This window comes from Eumetopias jubatus, unplaced genomic scaffold (genome assembly GCF_037043125.1).
Source record: "Eumetopias jubatus isolate StellerSeaLion01/CBP00866 unplaced genomic scaffold, mEumJub1_p1.0 scaffold_2, whole genome shotgun sequence".
NCBI lineage: Eukaryota > Metazoa > Chordata > Mammalia > Carnivora > Otariidae > Eumetopias > Eumetopias jubatus.
Genome location: NW_028274808.1, coordinates 163233220 through 163252272, shown reverse-complemented (window position 1 = coordinate 163252272; position 19053 = coordinate 163233220). Strand labels below are relative to the sequence as shown.

Sequence of the window (19053 nt, the reverse complement as noted above, 5' to 3'; positions counted from 1 at the left end):
TGAAATCAAGCAACAATTTATTTCAAATTTCTGCCTATTTAATAGCTTCTTGACCTGGATTCAGAACTACTAAATTTTGCTTCTAATAAATATTCATCCATTTGCTTAAATCACAAGCAATGTTTCAAACAGTTGAACACTGCAAGTTATTTGTAACAAGATGAAATAACAAATTTCAGACTTAATTACTAGATTGTACTTAATCTAATTCTAACAGTGAAAAATAAAAGTACTAAATGTTATTAACTTGTATCTAGTAGTTTATTGCTACACAAGCTACTGTCCCTATGGCATTAACATCCACCAAAAACAAACCAACCAAAAGAGTATGCAGGAAATTCACATAATTTTTGTAATCAGTGAGGATATTGTTCTTTTCCTTTTTATGGATGTGATGGAAAAAATAAAGTCTCTTTCAATGTCTTTTTCTCCAAGTCTGGCAAAAACCAGGAAAAACCAGAACCTGTTACTTGAAATGGGCATGTAAAGTGAGGGAACAGTGTATCAATGGTATATGGGCATGTTAAACACATGCTGGAAAGAATGAGTCAGAAATAACTGCAGAGACAACCCCGTATTGGCGGAAGCAAAAAGAGGAAAGAAAATTTAGAGCTACGTGAATGCCACACGAGTCTAATCTCAGTTCATATTACCCCCGTGGAGAAGTACATAGGAACAAGCTATGTTCATATGGGCTTTTCAATGAAGAGTTTTGAGCAACAAAGAAAAAAAGCCAAGTATACCCACTGAAAGTCTTCAGCGTAAGGGGGACTTTTACAAACTGAGGTGTCAGACCTCAAAGCAGCAGCACAGAGAAATGGCACATCCTTAAAGAAGTTTCTGCAGAGACCCCTCATGCTCTGGGAGGCATGAAGCAGGCAGAGAGGAAGTCCAGTGAAAATCCACCAATCACAGTGAAAATGGCCGAGGAAGACGTTAAGAGACGTTTTTCTCCTTTCATTCTAGCTCCAGGTGGCATTTCCTTGTCTGAAATTCACATTTACGGTCTAATTTGTTTCATGCCTAAACTACTACTTTAATAATGGATACACTTTACAGAGAACATTGAGATAATCTGATTTCAACGTAGAATTCTTCAACCATCAGCTCTAGAGAGAAAGCCCAGCTACATATACATCTTAGACGACATGCAGGAAAACTTATACAAAATTAAAGGCACACCGTCCTTGGCCATAAGAACTGGTCAATTTGGTTTACATATGCCAGCTTGAACCCCAGTTTAGACACAAAAATGCCACATTTTTACTTATTTCAGCTAGCCAGGTTTAGAGATGTCTATCTTCATCTTAAGAGCATAAAGTTTCCCTTTCTTTCATCCTTTCTGGTTTTGCTTTAACATCTTATATTTAACATTTATCATTTTAAGAAAAGATAATTAATATTTCTAATTAATACCGGTGATAGAAACCACCCTATTTTATAAGTCTTACTCCAGAAATAGCACAGCTAAGTACTGATTTGGAGGTAGTTTGAAGGTGACCAAATTTGCACTAAGAAATATCACATAATGGCATCATTGCTGTTCTACAAATCTCACAACACACTACTTTTATTTATTTATTTATTTATTTATTTATTTATTTATTTATTTAATACATAGAGTGAGCATGAGCAGGGGGAGCAGCAGGCAAAGGGAGAGGGAGAAATGACTCCCTGCTGAGCAGGGAGCCCTATGCAGGGCTCAGGGCTCAACACCAGGACCCTGGGATCATGACTTGAGCTGAAGGGAGACACTTAACTGACTGAACCACCCAGGCGTCCCAAAATGAGGGATTTTTTTTCTTTAAATTTTTTATTGTTATATTAATCACCATACATTACATCACTAGTTTTTGATGTAGTGTTCCATGATTCATTGTTTGTGCATAACACCCAAAATGAGGGATTTTAAACTTATTTTAAATATACTACTAGATTTCCCAACCCTCTTACTTTTAATATTGTGTTCTGCCCTTGGTAATCGTAAAGGATTCTCTTCAACACACCCAGGGAACAGACTTTAGAATGGGGTGATCACAGAGTGAATATGTGAAGGGACCAGATGGAAGTCATAGCAGAGTGTGTCAAATCACAGGCTCTGCCCATCTGGAGGGTCATCCACTTCTCCACTCCTGCTTATTGCTGTCATATTGGGATGCCAGGTAGGACCTGACCTTTTGAATGTTCAGGGAAAGCTAGAGTTCTGGATTCCTTTTAAGGTATCCATAGTTTTAAATGTTGCGCTCCCCCCCCCCCCAAAAAAAGGCAATACAATAAGCAAAATAAACCGGCAGCCTGGATTTACCGCAGTGTAAGAGCTCTACTTCATAGCTTTCCTAGTATTTCTATACACATTATTTCAAGTGGTCTTCTTGCCAACTGTGAGATGTAACAGAAATTCTTATTCCATTTCATAGAAGAGAAAGCAGTGACTCACAGCAGATGAATGACTCATCTAAAGTCACAGAGGTAGTAAATGATGGTAACAGACCAGAATGCTCGTCCCTTAAACCCCTAGACCACACGTTTTCTACTAAACTTCTCTGGTACAAAAAGAAAGGTCCACAGGCATCTACATAGGAATCAGGTACTGGCCACAGAAAAGCATGTCACATGGCAGACTCACTGGTAAGTGACAGGATGGCAGATAGCAAGAAGAGATCTTCTCTTTCCTCAACATATCTCCTGGACATGATGGGGAGCTAGCTACCAGTGGTGAAATTACAGAAAGTAAACAATCCTGTTATCCCAAGATCCAAAAAAGCAAGAGAAGAGGGTAGTCAGATATGTATCCTAGAAATTCAAGAATCAGATTTCAAAATGTTTGGGGGGAAAAAAGGCCGACATGATATTGTATCCAGGGACTCTTAAAGCAAGTACAGATCAAGAGAGATGAAAGAAATAAAATGCCAAATTCTGATGCTACCATCACAGTGACTGCAATAAGAAAATGAAGAATCAGCTAAAGAGTAAATGAGACTGCATTAGGATCCCAGAGCTTCGCAACTGGAAACTTTATCACAAAAGAGAGGCATGAAAGTGTAGCAATTACTGGAAATTCTTAGTCATAGACTGAACAGGGATTTGTTTAAAAAGAAGAAATGTAGGAAACAAAAATGGCTTCTATGCAAAATAATGTGAAAGAACAAGGAAAGGGGAAAATTTCTGTCTGTGGCAAATAATATTAGTAAAGAAGTAAGACAAAACAGAACTGTTTGGAGTTTCCTTTGCTTCCAATTTCTCTATTCAAAGAGGATGTTCTTCAGACAATATGCAGAAGATTCATCTTCCATTTGATAAAACATACAGGTGCTTAGTACATGACAATGTTGAACTGATGTGTGGTCTAAGATTTGGGAGGACTCAGTGAGATGCCATTGACCTTCGGTAGATGAATTAAGATTTCTAGTTCCAGACAAATTGTAGTCCTAACGCCTAAAAGAACTGCACATATGATTACTAAGAAACATCTAGAAGGGGCTGGTTAGTCAGTGAGCAAATATTTATTGAGTGGCTGCTATATATGCCATGCTAAAATAAATGAAAACACAAGGGTGAGGAAGACAGACAGTTCATGCCCTCATAGAACTTTTATTCTACTGCACTAAAGAATATATAAAGAAATAAGATTATCCTGGGCACTTAGAAGTGACAAAATAGGGTTATATGATAGCTGACTGGGAGGGGCAGTTTCACTGTAGCCAAGATGGTTAGGGAAGGTCTTTGACAAAGTTGTACTTAAATAGAGACTTTAATGACCAGAAGGAGGTAGTTTTGTGACTCTAACTGTAAAAGCAGCAAGTCCAAATGCCCTGAGGTAGAAATGAGCTTGGAGGATTTTAGGCACACAAGGAAGGCTAGATGTCTGCAGCCCAGTGAACCATGGGAGAGTAGAGGGTGATGCAGTCCAAGAGGCAGGACTAGATCTTGAAAGGCCATGATGAGAAGATTTTATTCTTGTTACAGTGGGAAGGGTTTAAGGCAGGGGGAGTGACATGGTCTGATTTACATTTTAGAAAGATAACTATCTCACTGTGTGGATAATAGACAATAAGGGGACAAGAGAGCAGTCAAAAAGACCAGATAGGAAACTGTTTTAACAGTTGTTATGGATTATGTTTCCCCCACCCGCAATTCATATGTTGAAGTCCTAACCCCTGGTACGTCAGAATATGACCTTTTTGGAGATAAGGTCTTTACAAAGGTAATTGAGCTAAAATGAGGTCATTAGGATGGGCCCTAAGATGGCTGGTGTCCTTATAAAAAGGGGAAATTTGGAGATAGGGATGCACACCAAGAGAACACTATGTGAAGATGAAGGCAGAAATTTGTGTGATGCTTCTACAAACCAAGGAATGCCGGAGATTGCCAGCAACCACCAGAATCTAGGTGAGAGGCATTCTCTCATAGCCTTCAGAGGGAACCAACCCTTCCCACACCTTGATCTTGGACTTCTAGCTTCCAGAACTGTAAGATAATAAAATTGTTCAAGCCACCCAGTTCAAGCCACTCAGTTTATGGTATTTTGTTATGGCAGCCCTAGGAAACCAACATAATAGTGAAGACCTGGTATGATGATGGCTTAGACTAGAATTATAGCATGAAGATAGTGAGAGGTGGTTGGGTTAGAGATAATTTGGAAGAAGATCCTACAGAAATTATCACTGAGTAAATGTGAGAGGAATTAAGGATGATTCCTAGGTTTGGTGAACCAATGGATATTGATTTTTACTGAGATGGGGAAAGCTTGTGAGGCACACAATTATTTGATCAGTGGGAGAGGGTAAGGAACCAAGTTTTGCTTTGGCAATTAAAGTAGGATGTTTATTACACATTCAAATGGACATCTCATCTAAGTTAAATATACATGTTTAAAGTCGGTGGGTAAGGGTGGTGATTGGGAAAAATCTGGGCTGGAGATATAAGTTTGGAAGTCATGAATAAATGTATGATATTCATATTTTATGTTCAAATATATCCATAATGATATTCATATCAATACTTGATATTCATATTTGTTCAAATATGTACATGTATTTGAAACCATATTATTAGATGACTGTAGACAGATAAGAAAGCCAAGAATTGGGTCCTTGTCTTAGCTCGGGATGCTATAACAAATTACCGTAGACTGAGTGACTAAAATAATATACACTTATTTCTCATAGTTCTGGAAGCTGGAAGTCCGAGATCAGGTTGATAGCATGGTTAGGTTCTGGTGAAGACATTCTTGCTGGTTTATAGATAATAATCTTCTTTTTGTAACCTCATAAGGCAGAAAGAGGTAGCAAGCTCTCTTCCTCTTCCTATATGGACATTATTCCCATTATGGGGTTTCCACCTTCATGATCTAATTACTTCTCAAGGACCTCACCTTCTAATTCCATTCTGTTGGAGGTTAGAGTTTCAACATGTGCATTTGGGGGGGAAACAAAGCTTGCAGTCCATAATAGCCCTGGAGCATTAAAGCATTCAGTGGCCTAAAAAAGGAAGAGATAGGAAAAGAGAAAGAAATGGGTAGGTTGGTGAAATAAGAGGAAAACAAGACTATTTTAGTTATCCTAAGATAAAAGTGAAGAAAGTATTTCAAGAAAGATGTAGTGATGAAATACTAGAAAGGGTTCCAACAAACCGGAAACTGAAAAGTCACCATTCGATATGGCAAGATGGAAGTCATCAAAGACTTGGCCATATCTGTGCTATATCTGTGATGACTTTGATGAGAGCTCAACCAAAATCGGTTGAGGAGAAGATGGGAAGTGGAAAAGGGGGGCCAATGACTGCATGGAAGTCTGTCAGGAGTTTTACTGTGAATTCCAGCCATAATGAGCAATAGTTGATGAGAGATGGAAAATCAAGAGAAGGGGGCTTAAGTTAGTGATATCAAAGCATGTTTGTTGAAGAGAATGATCCAGCAAAAAGGGAGAAATTAATGATGCAAAATAGAAATGATGATTTTAAAAATGAAGTCTTTAAAAAGATGAAGGAGGATATGATTATCTTAAATAGAAACAGAGACACATCTTCCACCCTAAGTCAAGGGAAAGAAGGGGATATGGCCACATTTACAGGTAATTTGTTGGGATTAAGGGTAACACAAGGTGAAATATATGATGGTGTCTCTTTTCTCCATGAAGTATGAGGTGAGACCAATGGAGGATGAGAGGATTTGGGGAGAGAGGAGATGTCAGACAGTTGTCTCTGAGGGTAGAAAAGTGACTCTGCTGTGGAGGTATATTGGAAGTGTCCTACATTGTTGGATGCTCACTCGAGATTCACGATCATACATTTTATGTGAGCTGTTAGCTGTCAGGGTGTGTGATATCCTTCAGCAATTGTTAGCTGTTCAGGTGCAGATGCAGAGTACTTGGTAGGTAGTTGCATGACTAGAAGAAACACGTAAGTAACTACAAAGCTTAAAAGGGGAGGAGCTCCCAGTTTCTGTGAGCCCCAGAAACTATGAGGTTTGACGCGTATTTTAAGTCAACTTCTGGCCACATGCTAAACCCAGATATTTTCCACTGGAGAGAGGAGGAGAGAGAATATCTCCATACGAGGCAGTACAGTGGCAAGCATGGAGTCAGGTCATTGTCACCAAAGACTTTTTAAAGCCACATTTGCTTACTGTCCAATGCTGCTGGAAAATAGCACCCCAGGGGAGGTATGGATCCAAAATGGAGAATTTCTGCTTTAGTAGACACTATTACTGACGGGAATGGATCAAATCGCTTAAGTTGATGGAATGGAAAAACACATTGTGAATTACCAGCACAGTTCATAAGCACCCAGAGGTAAAGCAGGAATCATGAGGACACATCATGATTTAACTTTTAATAAAAAACAGACTAAGCCTTTCAATTCCTTTTCTGAGTGCACTAGCAGACTGCTAGACCAGGACAGCTGGGCAAGAACAGTGATTTTGTTCTGTGGAGAATGAGAGAGGGAGCTGTTCAGGAGGACTGACGTGATGAGCTTGGAGCACGAGGAGGAGATGGGGGGACTGAAATCATTGGGGGACACATGCAGACCAGCAACTGCAGTCCTGTTGCAGAGAAGAGCTGATTGGGAGAAATCACGGCATGGGTGACATGGCAGGGTTAAGGGTTATGTTCATATAGGGAGGTGATCATTTTTCATGTGTGTTTCCTAGAGTGGAATTAGATGCTTCTGACAATGACTACTTGTGGGCCAGCCTAGGAAGTTCAGACTTAAGACTCTCAGAGGCAGAAGAAGGCAGAAAATTCCTTGTTAAATTACCCCTGAAAGTCAAAGTCTTTCTTCCTCAGAAGTGTTAAAGCTGAGTTGTGATTAGGGCATATGGGACTTGGTCTGATCAGCTTAGTATCTCATATGTTTTTAATTTTCGTTTGGGATTTTTAAATACTTCTCCATAAAAGAGCAAAACGAACTTGTCCTTTTTTTTTTTTTAAACCAATATAATTAAAAGAGACAAGCTTGAGAAGACCTACAGAGGGTCACACTGGGCCTTGCCAAAGTATGGAATCACAATATGAAGTGAATCCCATTAATTGCAGCAGTTGATGGCTTCAGTAGAGAATAAGGCTTATAATTAGAAGTTCTCAAAGCTTGCGGGCCACTGGAGAGATTGTAACATAGAATCCATTATTAGCACACATTCAAGCAAAGGCTTATTTGACATTGGGCTATTTCTAGCTTTTTATGGACAGTCCAGGTCCCTCTCGACAGTCCTGTTAAGTTTAGTGTTCCATGAAATTTCACCAAGACCTTTGATATAATATCCATTTCCTTAATTGTAAACACATATTTCTTCTCTACTGCAAGGTTTCTTGTTAATTTTACGGAGCTATCAGTGAAAGAGGAAGACTGGATACCACATACGGAAATGACAGAAGTGGCGTATGAATCTGGCTTAACACCTAAAGAGTATTATTCCCTTAAAGAACTGCTGGATTTATTTAGGTAATCCTAAATTAGGTGTTTTGATGAATGTACTCTTGATAGTGTCATCTCTGCTTATCACGGAGTTATAAATCAGAACTGGAAAAGACATCTGGAAACATCTGGCCCCTTCCAAAGCAATAACATTTTCGTGTATTTCCCGACACACTACACAGACTCTCCCAATCATTTTTGATCTTAACACATTAAAACTTCTCAAAAGGGGGTTCTGGTTTATTTTTTATATTTTATTTTCCCAAAAAGAACAATCTACTGGATATACACATTTCCATTTTATAATCACTTATTGCATTATATTCTAATTACTTGTTTCAGTGCCTGCCTCCTTCCTAGGTTAGCACTCCAAGGAGGGAAACACGTATTCATCTCTGGAACCCCCATGCAGAGCTAAGTATACATGCTGGGACTCTAGTCTATAGAAGCAAGAAGACAAGGAGGTGAGTAGCTTTGTTTGAGAAGATGTATTACAGTATTATTAAGATGGTAGCAAATGGGAGCTAACCTGAATGTCCATCATCTGGGGAGTAATAGAAAAAGTTATGGTAAATGTAGATAAGGGAATATCATTTAGTTTTGAAAAAGAGCTAGAGCTACATCCATTGACCTAGAGGGAGGTCCATGATATATTGTGGTATGAGAAAAACAACAAACAAAAGCACAGATTGTGATTCCAAGTTGTAAAAGCAAACAGTAGCACCCTGTGAAAAGTGTATGTGTTTATAGCTGAGAAAGAACATCGGCTAGGCTGTAACAGGGGTTCCTGTGAGGAGGATGAGAAAGTAGAGTATGGAAGAAGATAAAAATACTGCCAGCAAAATGCAAAAATACTCATGCCGTAATGCAAAGGGGAAAGGTAGAATGCGTATTTTTGGCAGTAATTTTTTAAAAGAAAAGCTGACCTTTGAGAGTTCACTGATCAGTGTCAGGCATGGTTCCCAAGGCTTTGCACAAGACTATTTCACTTACTGCCCACACCAACCCTGTGAGGTGGGGACTGTTATTTCCCTCATGTCACAAGTGAAGAAACTGTGGCCCAGAGAAGTTAATGAATTGACCCACGGTGACACAGTAAGTGGCAAAGCTAAAAATAAAACAATAGGAAAAAAAAAAAAGAAAGAAATTGCATTTTTTTTCTAGAACTTAACCTGATCAAATGAAAACAATTGAGTTAGGTGATAGAACTATGAATTATTTCGTTTTGAATTTTTGCTATTATTTAATATTTAATTTTACTTTAAGTAAAGTAAAATTATTTTTAAAAAACAGGGGGGAAAAGTGGTATGGTGGTTTTTAAAACCTTGTCCTCAAATCCTCCTCCTACTGAGAGTAGAGTTCTTTGTTTCTTCGCTTTGGATCTGGGTGGGGCTTGTGAGGGCTCTGACCAATCATACAGGAGAGGCACCATGTATGTCTTTGGAGGCTAGGTCTCCCTTTTGGAGAAGCTGGTTCTGGGGGGTGCCAGCCACCATGATGTACTAAGGCCCCAGCCAACAGGCAGCACTGACTGCCTGACTTCCGATGGTTCCAGCCCTCAGCCTTAGAATCTTCCAGCTGAGGCCCCAAACATCGCTGATCAGAGACAAACTGCACCAGCTATGTCATGTCCAAATGTCTGACCCCCAGAATCTTGTGTGAACATACTAAATGTTTGGGATTTTTTGGGTGTGTTTGTTAGTGTAACTGTTGGGCTTGGGGGGCTTTTGTTCCTAAAATACACAATAGATGGATGGAACGGGAGAGGACCTTCTACAGTGATGGTTGTCAATTTAGGGTAGATTTGCCCGTTGTCTTATTTTTCTGCTCCCTTTAGGCATATTGTAATGATTAATTTTATATGCCAATGTGGCTGTGCCATGGCACCCAAATATTTGGTCAAACATTATTCTAGATGCTTCTGTGAAGGTGTTTTGGGGGCTAGATTAACATTTAAATTGGTGGATTTTGAATAAAGCAGATTACCCTCCATAATATAATTATCCTCATCCCATATATTGGAGACCTGAAGAGAACAAAGACTAACCTCTCCTGAGCAAGAAGAAATTCTGCCAGTACATTGCCTTTGGACCCCAACTGCAACTCTCCCTGAGTCTCTAGGCTGCTGATCTACACCATTAGATTTTGGACTCACCAGCAACCCTCACAATCATGTGAGATCATTTCTTAAAATAAATTCACCCCTCCTCTCTCATTGGTCTCTCATTCTCTGGAGAATCCTTATACACATATTGTGGTACCTTTAACTCTCCTTCTCAAAGTCCTCACTAGTCCCTCCAGTACCCTCACCTTCCTGTAGTATACATCAATCCTCTTTGTTGAACCTCAGGTGTATTCGATGTATTTAAGAGGGCTAGCAAAGAGACTAATGCTAGCTGGACAGTCAACCTCCTAAACTTCTTCCTCTTTCTCCCTCTTTAGGAAAAAATTCATAGGCAATATACATCCATTTCCAATAAATGATTAGCACCTACATAGGATGACAACATCAAGAGTAAAAAGACTTAAGCAGATAAAGGAAGTAGATCAACTGTGGCTTTTGCACTGAAGTGGCTTCACAGAATGACATATGCCACTAAGAACGCCCAAGGGACAAAATGATCAAATCCAGGCAAAGCCAAAGAACAAAGTGCAGCTTACCCTTCGAAGCAGTGGGCAACTGTCAGGACCCACTTCTTGGCAATGAGGACACAGCCACAGATGTGTCCACTGGGTTCACTCTGCAGGGAACACTGCCATGGCCACCTTCCAGGGCGACTTGTCCGACCCCCAAGGATCCTCTTGTTCATTCGGGCAGCAGGGCGACGCCCGCAGTCTACCGAGGAGCAGGAAAGACAGCGTGTGATTCACCGCTAAACCCAGCAAGATACTTAGGTCTTTGCTGTTAAGTGCAAAGTACTGTTCTTCCCCTGAGCCAACCCAGTTAAATTAAGATCATATTTCATTGCCACACCACTAATGCTCTCACCTTGTTTAGTACACAGAAGAGAAATCTTACTTCTGCTATGACAAGCCTGCCTAGATTTGGAAACATAAAATGGCATAATGTTAAGGTTACATATTTTTCATTCATTTCAAACACTTCACCAGTGAAAAGCAAGATATAGGTTCAACCATTCCCAGAGGTCACATTCTTTGAGTAACAGAAATTCATGCAGAAATTCTTGAGGCAGGGCTGTTGTCAAATATCACCTTGGAAACAAGGGTATATGGAGGATATGTACCTTTTTTTTAAGCTTATTTAATATCATCATAACATAATTTCACATGGGTGGGGAAAGAAACTACTGTTAGCAAAGTTTCCCACATCATCTTGGCTGGTGGCACCACCCAGAATATTGACTCAAACCATGATTTTCAAAGTAGGCAGAGGAAGGCAAGGGAACTGGGCTACTTCTTAGAATCTTTGGTGAGGAAGGAGCATGTCAGATTTTTATGCTTACAGAGAGAGTGTGGCTGTCCAAGAGAAGTTGCAAATAGTTTGAGAGAAATAAAATATTACTTCAAAAAGTTAGAGAACAGATAAAGGAACTAAATTTTTTAGACTGGAAAAAAATCTTGATGAGACCTGTGATATTAAAATGTGGATCTACCTTTGGCTGACAGGAAGAAGGGGGGTTAAATTTATTCCATGTAACTCTAGGTGGTGGGATCAGAACCAGTCAGTAGAACTTAACAGAAAGTAAGTTCAGGAAAGAAAGACCTTTCTAAAAATCATAGTTAACCTTTAAAGGTAAGTACATGGGCCATGTTTAAACATCTATCAATGTGGCTGCACAAGAGAACTTGCTTTAGGGTACATTAAATTTCAATCACAAAGTTCTCTTCCAACCATGAAGCATTTATTCATAGTATAAATTAAAAAACAAAAGACACTTTGGGACTGTCAAAAATACTGTGATGTGCTTAGAATCAGATTTCTCAGAAAAAAAAAAAATCCCTAAATATGTCATGTCCACTTTCCTTTTTGAGGATTTATTGTGTTTTCATTTCTTGTTAAATCTGCATGGGGGCATGCGTAATTATTTGTATCGATAAATTATATAATACAGAAAAACATGCCTGCTTTTTGCCTTCCCACAACCTAAAGTCCCATCTGCCTATCTCCTTCTTACTCTCTATCTTGTTATTCTTAATTTCTTTGTAGTATTTCCAAATATCTGAAATTCCTTTTGTTTACTGGCTTATAGTCTCTCTGTCCACCTATATAGCATAGGTTCCTTGGAATGAGGGCCCTTGTTCCCCTCATTCACTCCTACATCTCCTCACAACCTGGCAATGAACCTGCCAGAGAAGAGATACTCAATAGTCAGTTGTTAATTGGTTAGATCCCAAAATCACAACTTGTAGAAATACGAAAAAACAGCAAAGACTATCTGTACCAATTTTATTTTATAGGAAATTGTGGTTATATAAGATCACAAACCTAGTTAGTAAGCCAGAAGTAGAACCAGTTCTACCAACTCCCAGTTTACAATTGAATGTATGTATATGTGTACATATGTGTGTATGTATTAAACCTGAAAGGGCTTTTCTGTCATTTGCAATTTGGGGGGAAAAATCACTCTGTTGAAAGATTCAGGTCATTGTTTTGAAGGAAGTTCTTCAGAAATTTGGCTGCAGAGTTCGGTCTCTGGGGAAATTTTCAAGAAATTTTAAAGAGAAATGGCCTACCTTTCGATTTCTTTGAAATTCTTAAGTGGTTTCTCTAGCACTTATGAAAAGCTTTGGAGTCAGATTAACTTGGTTTGAGTTGAGAGGCCACTGTGGGCTGTGAGTTTTGATCAAGTTATTTAAATATTCTGTAGCTATGACCCTATAATGTAATAACCACTAAATAAATGTTAATTCCTTCAATTTCCTCCATATCCCCATACCCCCAGCCATAGACAAGGGAGACAGCCTTGTTCAAGATGCCATGATTGTTTAGGGAAAATTTTCAGAAGTATATTTTCAAGGCTACTTGATTATAATTTCATTTTGTGTCAATTTTTTTCCTCAGACTGTCCAAGTTTGATCAGTTCTCATTACTTCCATTCCCTGTTAACTAGTTATATGTAGAATCTGTACAAACTGCAGATATGAGAATTTACTTTGAATAGGATGTGAAAAAAACTCCAAAATTAGAACCTAAGTTCCTCTTCCTTCCCCATGATAGTTGCTGTAATCATCATTAAAGAAGCATGTAATTAGCAAGAGAAAAAATAATTTATGTCTAGAAAGAAGAGATAAAACCAAACAATGTTGAAATATAAAGACCAATCACCATTCTATGGACGTTCTTTATTGATGTGATAAATTTGGGTTATCTTAAATTAGAAGTAGGAGAAGGTCCCTGATGATAGACTCTTGCTCCATAATCCACTCTACACAGCTCTTGTGCAAGCGGTCTTACCCTTTTACCAACAGTTCATGCAAAGTGGTCCCATTGAGGCTCTCCCAGCTGGAGTGTAATGTCAACCACAGCTGGTCTTGCTCCTGTTCCTGTACCAATTCGGTCACAGATGGTTCTCTAATATAAGGACAAATAACAATGACATATTCAAAGCACAATGATCTTTGACCAGACAATATCATTCCTTAGCACTCACTGTCTTTCAAAAAGAAGCATTACATTATAAGTCAATATTTCAAGAGGGGGATTTGTATTAGAAATTTGGCATGGAATATGATCAGCAAGAGAGGAAGCTACTAAAAATATACTAGAGCAATAAAGATCCAAATAGTTATAGCAATTTTAATCATTCTCTCCACTGACATGCATTTGAGCTTTGTGAGGTGTTAGAATTCTAATGTGTATGATGTAAAAGTTCCAATACCTAAAAAACAAGAGCAACTTTGGGCAGGGATCACAAAAAGTAAAAGAATTTATCTGCCCAGGATTTTTTTTTCATCCTCTTTTCTTACCCAGTGTAATCCTGCAGTGCAGCAATACCTTAAAATAAAGTAAAGTGAAGTAAAGTAAAAAGTAAAGAAATAAGTAAAGTAAATTGATGGCCACTTAGGATCTATTTGGGCAGTATAAAATTATAATGATGTTTTTCAACATACTGCAAAATCCTCATGAACTAAAAATTAGGAAAAACTCTGGAAAATAAAGATGGGAGTTAACATTATTTTGCTCTTTACCTATATTCTTACTCAACTTCTACCAATACTTTCCTGTGAATGTCTCATTCAATCATTCAAATAAATACGGTTACCCTGTATCCAAGATTTAAAACCTTAGGTTTCAAAAGTATTCAGGTTTTGTGTAAAATATTCTATTCTAAATGAAATAATTGGTTCTTTTAGGCAATCCATATTTGCAGAAAACTGTTTGGACTTTCATCACCTAATGCCCCAGGGTAGAAAATGTGGAAGAATTAATTTAGATAGGAAGGAAGAGGGCTGCCTCCGGACCTGGAAGGAAAGTGGTACTTTGCTGAAGTTGGAGGGGGGTAGAGAATTCAAATCAGATAGCCTCTTATCTTTCTTTTCAAGTAAAAGGTGAGCACCTTCGATGAAAGTTGGGGGTGGCAGGGGTGCATGATGATGAGAAAAGTGACACGTATAATATGGATTTGTTCCCTGGTGAAAATGTCTGGAGAAACACATCAAAGTTAAGTGAGAAAATGAATGTAAGGAAGGAAAATAAAATAAAATAAAATAAAAACAGAGGGAGGTAAACCATAGGAGACTCTTAACTCTAGGAAACAAAGAGGTTTGCTGGAGGGGAGGTGTGTGGGAGGATGGGGTAACTGGGGGATGGGCATTAAGGAGGGCACTTGATGGAATGAGCACTGGGTGTTATATGCAACTGATGAATCACTAAATTCTACCTCTGAAACTAATAATACACTATATGTCAACTAAATTGAATTTAAATTAAAAAATTTTTAAAAAGGCATCACATAGAATTTCCTAAGAGAAATACATATTATTCATGTATTCCATTATATGCTTATAATCTAGATTTTGCCATCTTGTCAATGAGTGCAAATACCTGTTTATGACACCCGTCCCCCCAACCCAAATAAGAGATAAGTGAGAAGAATGGCAACAGCACTCAGGGTTCAAATGAACCTGGAAATCCTGAAGTTTTAGTAGCATCAAGTTTGCAGGCTTGGTGACTTTCTTTTCCAATAACAGGATGCCATATTTCAAAAAAAAAGGGGGGGGGAGGGCACAGGAAGGGAAGCAAAGTTAGACTCGGTGGCATTGAAAGAAAAATGAACATTTCAGCTGATTATTTAAAAACTACTGTAATCTCGAGTCTCCGCCGAGAGTCGCCGCGGTTTCCTGCTTCAACAGTGCTTGGACTGAACCCGGAGCTCGTCCCCCACCCGGGCCGCCGTTCAGAGCCAGCCCTCCGCCATCTCTTCGTCGCGCCCTCGGACCGCTCCAAGGCCCCCGCCGCCGCTCGCCGCCGCCTTTTCTCAGCCGCCGCCATGACGACTGCGTCCCCCTCGCAGGTGCGCCAGAACTACCACCAGGACTCGGAGGCCGCCATCAACCGCCAGATCAACCTGGAGCTCTACGCCTCCTACGTCTACCTGTCCATGTCTTACTACTTTGACCGCGATGATGTGGCTTTGAAGAACTTTGCCAAATATTTTCTTCACCAATCTCATGAGGAGAGGGAACATGCTGAGAAACTGATGAAGCTGCAGAACCAACGAGGTGGCCAAATCTTCCTTTAGGATATCAAGAAACCAGACCGTGATGATTGGGAGAACGGGCTGAATGCAATGGAGTGTGCATTACATTTGGAAAAGAGCGTGAATCAGTCACTACTGGAACTGCACAAACTGGCCACTGATAAAAGTGACCCCCATTTATGTGACTTCATTGAGACTCATTACCTGAATGAGCAGTGAAATCCATCAAAGAATTGGGTGACCACGTAACCAACCTGCGCAAGATGGGGGCTCCCGAATCTGGCATGGCAGAGTATCTCTTTGACAAGCACACCTTGGGAAACAGTGAGAGTGAAAGCTAAGCCTTAGGCTGTCTTCCCATAGCCACAAGGGTGACTTCCCTGGTCACCAAGGCAGTGCATGCATGTTGGGGTTACCTTTACCTTTTCTATAAGTTGTACCAAAACATCCACTTAACTTCTTTCATTTGTACCATTCTTCAAATAAAGTAATTTGGTACCCCCCCAAAAAAACTACTGTAATCTCATAATAGAAAGCAAAAGGAACAAAACCTTCCCCAAATCCTGTTACTTATAAAAGAGGAAAACCCTCTAAAGAGAACACTTGATGGTAAAGAGCCAAAGAAAAAAAGCAAAGCCCTTAATAATGAGTGGATTCTAATCATTTGATTTTAAAACAGAGAGCATGAACCCTGACCACACTTTAAGAAGAGTTCCACAAGATTGAATTTATTTAGGAACTTGAATGAACGGTGGGATGATTGAAGACTTCACAAAACCTACTGCAAAATGAGGAGTTTTGTTTTCCTTGACCAAAATGAGAGTCTGGCTTTCTGTCAATCTCACAAGTTCTGTATGTGGAGGCGTAAGCAAGAGGCAAGCTACTAAAAGTCAGACAGAGGTCACAAACACCACTGACAGTGTTTCTCCTGATACCTGCATCCTGAGAACTCCTTTCTGCAGTCGATCAACTTGAGGGCCTCCTAAATCCAGGCATATGACTGGCCATAAGCCAAAGGAAGATAAGCCTCAGATTTGTTGTTTAATTGTCATTCTTTCGGCAAGTTTTTATAGGGCAAAAGGGACTCGCACAAGGAGGGCTATTCAGCATAGGATTTGCACGGTGGTGGATAGAAAAATCACGTCAAAGGACACTTGAGTCTTTCAACCCGCAAGGCACCTTCAGTTGCCCTGAAAAAGGTTTCCACAGAGCATTGCACCTGGGATGTTTCTGCATTTCATTCATTAACCTCCAACAAGAAAGGCAATTTAGTCTGAATCTCTCAGTTATATCAAGTGGAAAATACAAGAAATTCATCATCAAGAAGAGGGGGATGTCATTATAAAAATTAGTTTTCCATGAAATTCTTAAGCCCTAGAATGCTTCTCATGCACAAAAATAAATTTTTTAGCACCAGAAATACCATGCTATGGCTCATTAAAAAAATATCAGTGAATCCATATGGTTCTATTTCTGCCATCATACAGAATCTGAGCATCTGTGTGATTTCATTTTTTTCTTATTTTTTCTTTAAATAATTTTGTTATAAAAAGAATACTTTATATGGAAAAAATAAAATTATACAATGAAAAAATATTCTTCCCATCCCAGATGTGTAGAAATGACCACTGAAAATAGCATTTGAGAGTATCCTTGCCAAGCTCTAGCTGTAATTCATGTATACATACTCATTTTTTTTTAGTCTATACACATTGTTCTGTGTTGTATTGATATATTTTTATTTAGTGATTTATCTTGGAAATCTTTCCCTAATAATAGTTGACATTTGTCAACTGCACTGAAAGACAAACTCATTTTATCTTATTTAATCCTCCCAACAATGTTGGAAAGTAGGCATTATTAGTCCCTATTTTGGAGATGAAAAAATTGAGGCAAAGAGAGAATAAGTAACTTGCCCAAGGTCACACAGTATGTAGATGGTCAGTGGTCTGAGGCCAGAGTACCACTCCTAACACTTTGAACACCACACGGTCCCCCTTCATTAACAGCACATGCCCAGTTCATTTTATAGCTGCCGAGTGTTACTATTATATGGCTGTGCATACACTTACTTAGCCAACCCACTATTGATGCACATGTAGGTTATTTCTAATTTTCATTATAACAAAAAAGCAGCAGTTAACACTCCTAACTATTCATTTTTGCCTCCATGCACAATTTCCTAGAAATAAAAATAATTTCTTAGAAATAAAAGTATCAAATCAAAATTTAAATTTTTGATTAATAGTTTGATTTTCCCTGAAAGACTAATGCCAATTTACTTATCATCAAGAATCTATGTGTATGTGCTTTTTAATTTTTTTAAAGATTTTATTTATTTATTTGAGAGAGAGAAAGAGAGAGAGAGAGCACGAGAAGGGGGAGGGTCAGAGGGAGAAGCAGACTCCCCGCCGAGCAGGGAGCCCCATGTGGGACTCGATCCCAGGACTCCAGGATCATGACCCAAGCCGCAGGCAGTTGCCTAACCAACTGAGCCACCCAGGCGCCCTGTGCTTTTTAATTTTTATAACTATGTATATAATGTAAATCGTGCTATGAAAAAGTATCTGGAACTTAGCTGCTCAAATTTTGACAATCGGTAATGCATTTGACTTATCTTTTCCCATATTTTATCATATTAAAGAAATCCTGTTGGGCAGAGAGCAAAAGAGCAAAAAAAACATTTTAGCACTGATTAGGCATTAAAGTCCCTCTATCCTAAGAACGTGTGTGTAGGTGTGATGTGATGAGCACTGGATGTTATACACTTGAACTCTATATCTGAAACTAATGATGTATATGTTGTCTAGTTGAATTTTAATTAATTAATTAATTAATTTTTAAAAAGACAAGCCCAACTGGGGGAAAAAAGGTGTGTGCGGGGAATATAATCAGAACTAAATGCTTCTATAGTAGCAATGAAATCATGTACAGAGAAGGAAATTAAGGAACAATCTAATCCAGTGCCCCCACTTGACAGCCTGAGAAAACTGAGACACAGATACAGACCCATCCCAAACATATGTGGGGCCAAACATTTGCGAGTAAGGGTACAAATGGAGACCCACATACCATATGTCTACATATTTAGATGTTATAAATCAAGTTAACAAGTTGTTAAAGAAAATGTATTCTAATCTTCCCATCTTGACAAACATATCTTTTACGCTCAAATATAAGATTCTGGACTCCTTGGAACAGTGGTTTTCAAACTTTGACATTCATCAGAATCACCTGAAGGGCCTGTTACAACAAAGCTTGTTGGCCCCATCCCCAGACTCCCTGATTTGCAAAGTCTGAGATAGGGCCTCGAAAGCAATCTTTCTAACACATCCCAGGTGATGCTGCTGCTGCTGGTCTGGGACTACACTCTGAAAACATTGCTATAGATCGTGGACCAGGCTCCAGGGGGCCATAACTCCTTGGCGGACAGACTCCTTGCCCCATGGGGTGAGGCATGGCTGGGGAGGAAGGCCAG

General features: G+C 39.1%; 1 protein-coding gene and 1 pseudogene across 1 annotated transcript in view; one reads left to right on the top strand and one right to left on the bottom strand.

Moving 5' to 3' along the window:
- The window catches only part of CORIN (corin, serine peptidase), a 235634-nt gene that overhangs the window by 7183 nt on the left and 209398 nt on the right, over positions 1-19053 (bottom strand). The window contains exons 17-19 of the mRNA XM_088020863.1: positions 13331-13447; positions 10904-10953; positions 10576-10750 (exon numbers count right to left, since the gene is read on the bottom strand). Of these exons, the coding sequence (XP_087876989.1) occupies positions 10576-10750; positions 10904-10953; positions 13331-13447 (342 nt within the window). The remainder of the gene's footprint in view (positions 1-10575; positions 10751-10903; positions 10954-13330; positions 13448-19053) is intronic.
- On the top strand, positions 15252-16053 carry LOC114203064 (ferritin heavy chain pseudogene; annotated as a pseudogene).